At 43.8% G+C, this 13,073-nt stretch overlaps 1 protein-coding gene across 9 annotated transcripts in view; it reads left to right on the top strand.

The window, feature by feature from the left end:
* GRIP1 (glutamate receptor interacting protein 1) overlaps positions 1-12,444 on the top strand; it is a 682,693-nt gene extending 670,249 nt beyond the window's left edge. For all 9 annotated transcript variants that reach the window (XM_042992703.1, XM_042992699.1, XM_042992700.1 and 6 more), the window contains 2 exons: positions 8,741-8,887; positions 10,845-12,444. In XM_042992703.1, coding sequence (XP_042848637.1) covers positions 8,741-8,887; positions 10,845-11,072 — 375 coding nt within the window. In that variant the 3' untranslated portion in view covers positions 11,073-12,444. The remainder of the gene's footprint in view (positions 1-8,740; positions 8,888-10,844) is intronic.
* The last annotated feature ends 629 nt before the right edge of the window (positions 12,445-13,073 follow it).

Here is a 13,073-nt window from a genome sequence, read left to right as displayed (position 1 = left end):
TAGAACCGAACTGACTGCCTACCCTGACAACAGAGCCCATGACAACAGGTGACCAAGGTGCCCATGGCTTGGTCTGATCTCCCAGAGAATTTGGAGACTGATCTGGCTCTTTTCCCTTTGATGTGGCATGAAGTGATGGAGGTGAAGTTGCTCTGACATGAACTGGGAAAGCAGCACATAAATCCATCTCAGATCTTAAAAACTGTGATGCTCTCCTTGGTTAGGACTCCCTTCTCCAAGGGCCAAGTCAGCCCTGACGTGCTCATACTTAGAGCCAGAATCCAAGCTACGGAATCTCTTGTTGTCGAGCCCCTACTTCCCAAGCCTGTGGTGCCACACACTTGCCAGGAAGCAGCAGGAGGCAGTGTTTGAAGCAACTGTCCCTTTCTCTCCCCTGCCAAGGAGGATCCCCAGACGGGGCAGCAGCTGTCTTTCCTGACCCAGTTTGTCTTGAAGCCCAGTCTGAGTGGCATAAACTGAAATCGCTTCCTCCTGGGCTGGAAGAATGCAGTCGGGAGGCCATACCTTTGTTTCTTCCAGCCTCACAAGTAGTCATAAGATTATCCTCCAAGCCAGCATTACTTGAATTATCGGGTTTAAAGGCAGAGAGCTACGCCAGTAATGTCTGCAAGAATAAACCCAACTGCCTGGTGATTTATGGGCAAAGGAGTACAATCTCTGTGAAGTAGGTGTCGATTTGGCCCTTAAGGCCATCAGGCAAGGGGCTGAATGATAGGAAGCCTGCCAGGGCTTCAGAAGTGCTTCTGGGATAACTGTCACTTGCCGTGACTTGCTCAAGATAGCAGACACAATGGCCCTTAAAACCCAAGTGGGGAGAATTGCCTCTGCCCGCTTAAAGACTTCCACATGTGTCAAAACCGAAACCAGAAACAGTAGGTTTCTAATCTTTGCCTTGAGGACATTGTTCAGACATGTGAATAGACTTGCTTAGAAATAAAAAAACAAGGCCCAAGTTGAATTGTGGTGAACCCTTCTGCCTCCTGTTAAAGCTTCTGTTCTCGGGAGGGTCAGAAACAATCTCAGCATGTGCGGACGAATAGTTAAGATTGAACTGAGCTTTGTAAAACCACGTTCTGGCCCGGAGTTATGTTTCAAGAGGCTCTTTGGCCCTTTTAGGACAGAAAAGTGTAGCCTGGTGTTCATAGTCCAGGTTCCCCGGCTGCATCCTGGGGGTCAGCACAGAATAGAGACGCCACAAGAAAACTTCGTTCCCAGGAGCCAGAGGGGAACATGAAGAGCTCGAGGAGCAGAAGTTCAGGCAGATGTTCATGGAAAGCCACGGAGGGGCTCTGATGAAAAGAAATACAGCAGACATGATAAATTATTCATCTTTCGCTTGTTGGGCGGTTGGAAATGGATAAAGGCTGCCTGACCAGCTAGGAGATTATATGTCCGGGGGGGGGGGGGGGGGGGGCTAGGAATCATGATTTAGTGGAAGGAACACGGCAAATGAGGTCAGATATTCAAGTACTGAATCCCAGAGCTTATGCATTGTAACTGGACAGGTACGTCCATCAACTTCTTGAAGATCAGTGTTCTCATTAGCAGGAAGGGAATAATTCTGCTACACAAGATTGCTAGGCGTTCAAAAGCAATCTTATGTAAGAAAGTGCCTGCGTAAGGAATTCATCTGTGGCAAAATAAAAAAAAAAGGTGGGGGGACTGAAACCTTGGAATCCTTAGAATTCTTTTTGGACGGGAAATAAATCAGAAGTAACCACCACCAGTCTCCATGCCAGCAGGAGGGAGGCAGCTACGTGGCACAATTTATTGTTGCTGCTTTGAGAGCAGCCGGCTGTGCTCCCCATTTTTGTGAATTATTGATTCCTGGAATCTTCCCCTTTGTGTCACTTTAAAATAATTTCATTTTTGTTATTGGCTATCTCCATGAGAACCATAGAGTTAGCTCTTAAAATCCCTTTTCCTCTAAACTTAGGTAATCATTCTGGCGAAACAGATTAGTTTCAACTTTTTTCTTTTCAGATTAGTTTCAATTTTAAACCATTGGTTTGCCTCTTATCTTGAAGAGTTTTCCATCAAGTCTGAGGCTCAGAAAAACCAAGCCTCTTGGCCAACAACTCTGACCTTAAAGTTAATGAGCTAATCTGTTAACCTGCTCCGGTTGACATCCAACTCGAATATTTTGGTTAATGTATTACTCCTGACTGGTGTTGGCATTATTTGGTGCCCCTCCCAGGTTCTGGCTATGGAGCTGACATCCAAGAATCACAGGCCAACTGAGCAATGAAGAACCTCACTGTGATTCTAGGCCACACCAAATGCTGCCCCCAACGCAAGAATACTGGTCCATGTGTTGGAAAACACGCCTTAGATCTAAGACAGAAGTGGGCTTCTCCATGTCCATTGCATGTATAGGCTTTGCAACCCTCACATCCGGGTGCACCTCAAGAGTGTGGCTGGGCCTGCAGAGCAGATGCCCCACTACCCATCCAGCAAGAAGCACAGGGTCTCCAGGACCCTCACCCACACCGAGCTATAAGTGGAGCAGAAAGAACTAGGATGCACTGCCCTCTAGGAGTCGTGGGGACGTCCCTCCCTAGGAGCACTACTTGTCACATGGTGGGAACATGACTAGAAACAAAGGGGCAAAAGGATACAAAATCCCACAGACAAGGCACAGACAAAGCCAAAGAGAGGCACAGAAGCAGGGACCTTGAATAAAGAGGATCATCTACTAAGAAGCAGGGCCCAAAGAATGGCAGAATATCACCAGTCCTATTAGCCATCTGCTTTCTCCTCCTCATTCTCATCCACGTCCTCCTCCTCCTCCTCCTCCTCCTTGTCTTTGGCCTTCTGCCCCCATTCCTCCTCTTCCTTCCTCTGATAAAGGAGCATGAGGATGGGAGGAAAGGAGCTAGAATATAAAAATGTTTCCTCCAGTCAAGTCACCTTGGAGGAGTGGCTGATTCCAGATTGGGAACAGGAAATATTCATGATGAGTCATGATATCTTGGAGCCAGAAAACAAAGAAGTTACCAAAACAAATGGGTCATGTCAAAAGGACATCGAAGTCAACATGAAAGAGTCCCCTTAGCCAAAGATGAGAGCGTTTGAGCACCCAAAAGAGTAATGATGAAATTAATTGAAATCCATTTATCTATATATAAACCCAGAGGTTCACAGGGATACTTTACTTACCAGAAGTCATCCCCCCCCAAAAAAAAAAAAAAAAAAAACCTTTTTGGGACACCACTGGAAGTGTTTAGTGTACCAATTCCCTACACTAAAAATGAAAGCATTAGAATTCATTCAGCCTTTCTGGTACGAGCTGCACTTCAGGGTAACCAAACAGCACTAACTGATGAAAGGAGACTTCTTTACAAAAGAATTCTAGCTGGAGCACCTGAGTAGCTCAGTCAGCTAAGCGTCTGACTTTCGGTTCAGGTCCTAATCTCATGAGTTCGAGCCCACGTGGGACCATGTGCTGTCAGCACAGAGCCTGCTTCAGAACCTCTCTCTCTCTCTCTCTCTCCCCCTTCCTCTCTCCCCCTCCCCTGCTCATGCTCACTGTCTTTCTCTCTCTCAAAAAAAAAAAAAAAAAAAAGAAAGAAAGAAAAAGAATTCTAGCTAACAAATATGGAAGCTATTATAGGATTAGAAAAAGAGCATCACTCTGAAGCCCCTAATGAAGTTAATTGATTCAGACAGTGGTCACCATCGGTCAAAATTTACATTTAGAAGAGAGGTTGATGGGAAGCCTTACAGTGGAGGAATGAAGCTGTCCCCACCTGGACACGCGCCCCCCCCCCCGAAAGTGGGACGAGTAGACATTGAATGACGTGACGTCATAGGAAGCACACCCTTCCCCACAAAGCTGACCCTGACTCCAATCAAGGATCCCGAGGTAACTTCCATTTACAGGGAAATGGGCTCTAGAAGAGTGCACTGAGGGACAAAAGGTGCTGTTCCCACAGTAAGGGAGCAGCAGGGGGCATGTTCCAGATGAGAGGACACATAAGACACCTTACATTCCCGTGTAGACCTTGTTGGGATCCTGATTTGAACAAACTGACTCTAAAAACCACTTTTGAGACAATGAGGGGAATTTTGTCACAGACTAGGTATTGGAGTGTGTCAAGGAATAAGGGTAGTTTGTGAATGAATTAATGACCTTGAGGTTATGTAAAAAGAATGATCATGTCCTTCCCCCACCCCCTCCGAGATTCATCCTGAGGTATGTAGGAGTGAAATGACTTAAGGATTGGCATTCACCTTAAAATAATCCCCCAAAGAAGGAAAAAGAAGGGTGGATGAAGCAAGTGTGGCCTGCCCTGAAGGGTTGTAGGATCCGAGTGATGAGTCTATGAGGATTCATTGTTCTAGCCTCTCTACTCTTGAATCTGAAATTTTTTGTTAAAAAATAGCTTTCTCCTAACTCAACTTATGGTGGTAATGATTTTGCAATATATGTACGCGAAGTCCCTTAACTTATACAGAGCTGGATGTCAATTATATCTCCATAAAACTGGGAATTAAAAAAGTTTTTTAATACCGTTCTCCAATAACTCCCCTCCCCACCTTAGGAAAGGGGCAGACCTCACCTGAACATGGCCTGAGACCAATCATAATTATAGAGGGGCCTAGGGGCCCTGGGTGGCTCGGTCGGTGAACCACCCTGCTCTTGGTTTCAGCTCAGGTCATGATCTCACGGTTTCGTGTGAGTTCGAACTCATGTGAGTTCGAGCCCCACATCTGGCTCCGCGCTGACATTGCAGAGCCTGCTTGGGATTCTCTCTCTCCCTCTCTTTTTCTGCCCCTCCTCTGTTCACTTTCTCTCTCTTTCTCAAAATAAATAAACTGTAAATTAAAAAAAAAAATTATAGAGAGGCCTAAAAATTCTTCTTTGTAATGAGTATTCATTAAACAACCACACGCTAGCTAAGGAGATAGTGTACCTTGAAAAGATCTCAGCTTCGCAGTCAGAACCTCTTGGGTTTGAACTACTTCTCTGTGTTGCTCGCTATTTTACTGTGGACACGTTTCTAACTCTCTGAGCTTGAATTCAATTCCCCGTCTGTATGGTCTTCTCCACAGACATGGTAGAGTCAGTAACATCCTGTTTGCTTTTCAATCTGCTCATTCAAGGCTCAGGCTTCATCTCTTATTAGCAAGAAGTCTGGTATTTCCTGCTGGAGGACGCTCCATCCTACCTCCCTGCCCTGCCCAAGAATGGGGGGGCTTCCTTAGCCCTTAGGGCAGGCCTGGCTTCAACGTCAGAGGTTGTCTCACCTCTCACGTCCACACAGTGTCGCCATTGAGCTTCATCCTGCCCTGGCCCCAGCCATCTAGCCACCCAGCCACCCTGCAGCTGCAGCTTTGAGAATTCCCAGCAGAGCCCTGGGGCGGGAGAGGGAGCCGGGAGCACGGCTTGGATTAAATGCCTCTTAGTTCATGCGCACAGCACCTCTTGGCCAGTTTTGACTGGCTTCCATAGTCAACCCTTCAGTATGTCAGAACCAGTCCTTTCATTTATTTGACAAAACACTAACCCTACTATGTGGCAGACACCGTATTAGGGGTTTGGGATATATCAGTGAACAAAAAACAGATTCTTTCCCCCACTCGGTGAGCTTGATGGGTGTGGGGGAGGGTGAATCTTCCATATTCTCTCCAAGGCCACCTGAGCCCTGGTCACCAACAAAGACTTCTCCTCACCTCCTAATGAGCTTTGGTCTGGAGGGAACTTTCTCACTCGTGTAGAGACCTACTTCTCCCTGTGCATCATCAGGGTGCACGTCAGATGGGGGCTGGATTTTACTAAGCTACGCACACGCATGTAGTCACACACACACACACACACACACACACACACACACACACCTTCCATAGTGCAGTAAGTCTTTCTACTTTTATACCTGTACAACTAACTGAGTGCCATGAAAGTGATCCTTCCTTGGGAGTCAAGTCATTTCAGATTTTAAAACTTCATATACACTACCTCATTTAAAACTAAGACTCCTGGGGCATCTGGGTGGCTCAGTCGGTTGAGCATCCAACTCTTGATTTTGGCTCAGGTCTTAATCCCAGGGTCATGGGATTGAGCCCTGCATCGGGCTCCATGCTGAACGTGGAGCCTGCTTGGGATTCTCTCTCTCTCAGTCCCTCCGCCACTCGCACTCTCTCTCTAAAAAATTTAAAGATAAGTAAATAAATAAAAAACCTGAGACCCTTACCCATCTCTAAGGATTGTTACGAGGATTAAATCAGATATCTTCACTGGTGATAAACTCAAGAAGGCTATGTTTTGCTCACTGCTGTATCTTTTTATTGTTTAAGTGCTGTGCCCTTAGTCCTTAAAACAGTGCCTGGCACATAGTAGGGTGCATGCATGCACACGCACACACACACACACACACACACACACACACATTCACATGCACACAATGATAGAATGAGCCTGCAAAGGCTATCATTCCATTAAACTTTGGTTCCCTCGATTCTTTTCCAAACATGTGATAGCCCCTCTTGTGTGTGGAGTACCACGTGGAGCAATTCTAATGTGCACAGGAATCACCAGGGATCTGCAGGTGCCAGTTCGCTGGGGCTGAGATTCTGCATTTGGAACATGCTCCTGAGAGGTGTGGATGCTTCCGTTCTGGAACTCACTTCAAAGCGCTTTTTTTTTTTCTCTCTCTCTTAAAGCAAAGTTGCAACAAAATCCTTCCAGTGTACTTGTAGGAAAGAGCCAGGTAGGGGTAGAATGTTTATATATCTTAATTCATAGGATCGAGGTAAGATGCCATCTATTATGAAACTCACCTGATTTCAGAGAGTTAAATAAGTATATATATATATATATATATATATAGGTAGGTTATATATATATATATATATATAGGTAGGTTATATATATATATATATATATATATATATATATATATATAGGTAGGTTATATATATATATATATATATATATATATGCCTATATATATATATATATATATATGCCTATCTTAGAATCTATGAAATAAGGCATATGCAGTGTCTGGAATCAGACAGACAGGGTCCTGCTATTCATTACCTTTGTGACCTTGGGAGAATTACTTAACCTCTATAAAACTGAATTTCCTCACCTCTGATATGGCAATAACCATGAGGGCTGTCTGGTGAATAGTACTGACTCAGCCAGCTTGATATTTTAGCGCTCTGCCCAGTGAAGTAAAAAAACACAAACACCACTTTTTGTAGTTCTTTCAATATTCTCTACTGCTCTGAAGTAGATTTATTTACTTATTAATTTATTTCTCTGAAATAAATTAAGTGGGTATAAAAAATAGACCTGTGTCGTCTTTACTTTTTGCCCCGTACAGCTCTGAATTTTCTACTGTTTTACAGACACATATTCATGTATTACTTGCATGAAAACAAAAGACAAGAAAACATTTTTTAAAAATAATTAGCATAAGACAGAAAGCCCAGATCATTGCTTGAAGAGTGCATCAGTTTGTATGGAGGGCATCGGGCAAATCTTAGCGGTATCAGTGGCCAGCTTAAAACATTAGGTGAGCCCAAAGTGCTCAGTATGTCACCTGGCAGGGTCCAGGACAGCATATGCTCAGTAAATGTTACGCATAAATGTGCTTGCCTCTGGAAGGCAGCCTCCTCTCTCGTTCACCGCTGTTTCCCAGCACCCAGCACCATGTTTAGAACATCATAGACACTCAGTACACATTTGGTGAAATGTATGAATGACTGGATGAATGTATGAACCTCAGAGTAACTCTTGCAGGTGGTCAGATGGGAGGCATGAGGATCATGGGAAGCTTTAACCGACAGGTGGCTGCAGGTGCAGAGGGAACCAGTGAGGCCCCTAGCTGAGAAGGGGCAGTGCCTGGAGTTGCTAAAACCAAAGCCTGGTTGCTCTTCAGGCTGGACCCCAGAATGTGTCAGTTACAAGAAAACTTTCAGGTCTTTTAACTCATTTTTGCTCTCAGTATGGACGTTCTGATTGGGCTACCATACCATTGGCGTCCATGGAGCTTGCTCAAAGGAAAATGATATACTGAGCGCTTACCTGGCACAGCATCGGACTCGGTGGGCAGGAAGGAAAGGCCTTTGGCTTGGTCCTGATATCCAGCAGCTGCAAAGGCTGCTACTGGCTACCCCCAACACCCGGGTGCTGCTCCAGGAAAATAGAGAAGTCAGCCTGCCCTGGGAAAATGCTCACCTAGACCCATCCGAGGACTGTGATTAACAACAACGACGACAACAAAAAGACCAGGACTCTCCAGTAGTTCCCTTCTCCTTCCTTTTCAGTTCTGAGTGGGACTTTACAGATTCCAAGGATGTTCTTGGAGAAGGGGAAAGCAGCAGGGGGATGGGGAGCTGCCTAATGTATTACAAATCTATGATGCTACTGAGTAAATTTGTTTGACAGATTGTCAAACAATTGTGGCACGAGAAGTTTCACAAACAAAAGTCTCCAGGGGTGCCTGGGTGGCTTGGTCGGTTAAGCGTCCCGACTTCGGCTCAGGTCATGATCTCATGCTCCGTGAGTTCGAGGCCCACGTCGGGCTCTGTGCTGACAGCTCAGAGCCTGGAGCCTGTTTCAGATTCTGTGTCTCCCTCTCTCTCTGCCCCTCTCCTGTTCATGCTCTGTCTCTCTCTGTCTCAAAAATAAATGTTAAAAAAAATATTTAAAGAAAACAAAAGTCTCCAGCCAAGCTAAATGTCCCCTTCACATTTTCTCACTTTGCAGGTGACCTTGTACAAGAGCTCTGATGTGGAAGATTTTGGGTTCAGCGTAGCAGATGGCTTGCTGGAGAAAGGAGTATATGTCAAAAACATTCGCCCAGCTGGGCCAGGAGACCTTGGTGGCTTAAAACCCTATGACCGACTCTTACAGGTAAGACCTCAGGTGAAATTCTAATTTAACTTTCCAAAGTCTTACCTGATCGATGCCTACCCATCTTTCTTTGCCTCAACACTAGATTGGGGCCCCTCCTATATGGGATAAAAACCTTTCCCTTTGGTAAAATTTACCAGTCATTGAAATTGGTTCCCTGTGTATATTCCCCAGCAGCTTAGAAACAGCTTGAGAACAGAGCTGGTACATTACTCTCCCATATCCCGGTATACAATACACGATATCTCAGCATCTCACACAATTATCTGAAAGCAAGAAGCCAAACCTTGTTTACCGAGTGGAATACCATCATGGTCATGTATAGTTTCAGTGAGCTAAGCAAATTCCTGACTTGACATACACTTGTTAGGAATAGCATTTTGTAGGAAGAAGAGAGGGTTGACATCAGTCTTGAAAGTGTATCTAACTGGAATGAGTCTGGCACCAAAGAGCTGACTTTCAAAGCATGAGGCTATACTGATCGGTTGGCCTTCAGACACGCGTTCACCAGAGCAAGTTGTCGTTGATCAATTACGGTTTTAACACCAGTTCTGGCGATCGTTGTTACCATAGCAATGGAACAATTAGTCTTATGCTGGCAGGATGGGACACTTTTATTTTCCACAGATACTCTAATATTTGTTGAAAGAATAACTGTGGTTACTTAACTTCTATGTGGCTCTTCCTAATGTATAAATTGGGGCTGCACTGTACCTGCTTTCATGGAAGTTGAGGCTACAAAGGTAGACTGGGTTCAGACTGTGAAGGGCCTTGAACGCCACGGTAAATCTCTTGGACTTTGCTCTCAAGCATATTAATTTCTTAAGCAGAAAAGTGACATAATTTGTTAATTTAGAAAGACAACGGAATAATACCATACGTGGATTGGTGTAGAATGGGGAAGGGGAAGACCACAGGGAAGGAGACGAGGTAGGTGTGGGTCAGATACCTCTATCTGACCTGAGACCTTAATGCCTTCAGTACTTCCGGGTAGAGCAGTCTGGGAGGCAACTGGCAGTTTGGACTTGTTGCTCCGAAGAGATGTCAGAGCCAGATTTAGGAGATTAGGTTACTGAAGGCATGGGTTTGAAGTGACCTCTGGTGGGCTTATAGTAAGAAAGAGAACAGAATCAAGGAGAGAATCCTAAGAAAAACGAATGTAAAGGACAGGAAGAAATAAAGGTAGGCGAGAACTGAAATCAAGTTAAAATGGATCCAAACAAACTGGTGTCATAGAGAGCCAAGGAAGAAGAGTTTTAGGGATGTGTGGCTGTCAGGCACAGCCAGTGCTAAAGGCCAAAGCAGATGAGACCCGGAAACACCGTATCTGTATTAGACAGTTGGGGTCATTTGTACACTGTGTCAGGTTCCAGATGTGACAAGATTGAGAATGGAAAGTCAAAGAGTGGAAGCAGGCATGTAGATGGTTTAGAAACCCTTGCCGATGAAGAACAAGGAGAAATAAAAGAAGATGAGTACATGCAAAAGCTGAGGAGGGGATGGGCTCACTTCTGAGAGGTAGTTCAACATCACGGCCAAGAACACAGCTCTGGGGTCAGCCAGACTGCCTGGGATCACATCCTATCTGGACCGCTTACCAAGTGCTGATCTAAGGCAAATCTCTGAACCACTCTGTGCCTCACCTACCTCATCTGGAAATTATAGGGATAATGTTCGGCACTAGGACCACATGCCATGTGCGAGGCAATCTGCTCAGCGTGGGGATGTTGGGACGTGTCCCTGTTCCAAGCTCTCAAGGGCCTTACAATTTAATAGCAACGAGTAAGTCAGCCAATGACCACCTTCTAGGGTGGTCAGAGAAAGGATAGACCTCTCTGCGTACAGGGCTCACTTAAGCATCAGCAGACACCTGTTAACATGGCAAGTGTTACTCTGGGTTTTGAGAATTATCTCAGACTATGACAATAATTCAAAGTGGCTCTTCTTGATTTTTCAGGTTAATCACGTCCGAACGAGAGACTTTGACTGCTGCCTTGTTGTGCCCCTCATAGCAGAATCTGGTAATAAGCTGGACTTGGTTATTAGTAGAAACCCACTGGCCTCACAGAAGTCTATAGAACAGACTCTACCAGGAGGAGAATGGAGTGAACAGAACAGCGCTTTTTTCCAACAGCCTAGTCATGGTAGTAATTTGGAGATACGAGAACCCACTAACACATTATAGCAACGCTTTTTATAAAGCAGGACAAAAGACAATATCTACATGGTGCTAAAATATCCCTTTCAGATTTCTGTGGCATTTAAAGCACAGATAATCACGTGGCATTAACCGCAAGCACAGGGGTCTTTTAAATCTCTCTCATGGCTCATGTTCACTTCCCCTTTCAAGTTGAAGAGGTTTCTTTCTTGGTGACCACTATGGTATATGGCAGCCAATTCCCTGCCGAGCCCAATGGTAGAGAAAAAGCAAAGCAGACAGGCTACCCCTCCCCCCAGTTAACATCAGAGGAAATTTTTTACAAGGTCATCTTCCAATCACTTTTTAAAAAGAGAAATGTCTGTTCGAAACTGTTCTCTATGACAATTTCCTTAATTCACTTTGAAATCAGTTTTCTTACCGTGAAGTCGTTAATGTTAAGAACTTGACCAAGTCTTTCCACAAAGCTGGCTCTCCTAGGGGAACTCGAGTTTGACATGTGGCCGGGGACTGCTGCCATGGGAGGGGTACAGGTGTAACATTAAAGTTCTCTTAAAACGTTTCAGCGATGATGCACGTAGGAGACCATAATAGGTGGTGGTAAATGTTTTGCCCCAATATAGGAATGATCTTAACTAAGATGTATGCTATTCCCTATGCAACAAACTAACAAACAGGATATGTCTTGTGACCTGTTTTTTTGTTTTTGTTTTTGTTTTTTTTAAGGACACATTTTTAATAGCTGCAAATCTCTGATAATGAATTAGAGTGCTTAGGAACACTGAGAATGAGTTATCTTATTTTTAAAATTCAGGACTAAGAACTTAAGAGAGAATGAAGAGTCTATTACAATGAGGTTTATCTTAATGATAGGCAAATCAAACTCATCTTGCTTGACATGTTTGGAAAACTGTTTATAGAGGGGTGTACAGGACACGTACTTTAAAATGACACTGGACTATCTTTTGTTCTGAGCCATGCCACTTCTCGAAATTGTAAATACATCTTTCACAAAATGCATTGCCAATTATTACCATCCCTCGAAGCAATAAATTGTGACAGTTGCTTTTAATGTTTGTCAGCAACTGTTCTCATTCGTTCAGATATTTTGAATAGTTACACTAATAACTGTTATTTGGTGAATATTGAAAAAAGATAGATCTGTATATGGATTGTAGAATCTCCATATTGAAATGATTATTTTGCAAACATCTTCATTTTGGTCAATAATTCAAACGACTGCTTAGGTAAAGCATTTGAACACTGTGTCCTTTGTTTAAGGAAAAAGTTCACCTTTCTTTTTGTGCAAAGAAATATATTATTTCAGTCATATGTCACAACCCGCCAGGGCAAGAAAGTATAAAGCAGAATCATGTTAAGAAAAAAAAAAAAAAAAGATCATGAGTCACTTAAATATGTATTTTTATTTGTAACAAACAAGTATTAAGCTGTAAAGTATTTTTGTACAAATTTAATACTTTAATAGCATGGTATTTATCGTCTATGTATGGTTTTGGGGAATTCAAAATTGTTGCAAATATTTGTATGGAAAAAAAAAACCCTCTACCAAATGGAATAAAAAGTGATTTTGAAAAGCCAAAATTATGACATACATTTTTTTGGTGCTTTGAATATATTTTATTCTAGATGACCCCTACACAATGCTTAATGCTGTAGAATTTTCTTTTTTTTAATATTTATCTTTGAGAGAGAGAGAGAGAGAGAGAGAGAGAGAGAGAGAGATGGAGTGTGAATGGGGGAGGGGCAGAGAGAGAGGGAGACACAAAATCTGAAGCAGGCTCCAGGCTCTGAGCTGTCAGCATGGAGCCCAACGTGGGGCTCAAACTCACGGAGTGTGAGATCATTACCTGAGCCGAAGTCAGACACTCAACCAACTGAGCCACCTAGGCACCCCTAGGATTTTCTAAAGGGGAAAGGTTTTGCCATAAGCTTGAAAAGCAGCACTGGAAGAATGGAAGAATATGAGTTTTAAAATCAGATCTGGGTTTCAATTCTAGCTCTGGTACT

Source organism: Panthera tigris, chromosome B4 (assembly GCF_018350195.1).
Source record: "Panthera tigris isolate Pti1 chromosome B4, P.tigris_Pti1_mat1.1, whole genome shotgun sequence".
Classification (NCBI taxonomy): Eukaryota; Metazoa; Chordata; class Mammalia; order Carnivora; family Felidae; genus Panthera; species Panthera tigris.
Note: the sequence above shows the minus strand (reverse complement) of the source record. Positions and strands in the feature narration are given on the sequence as shown.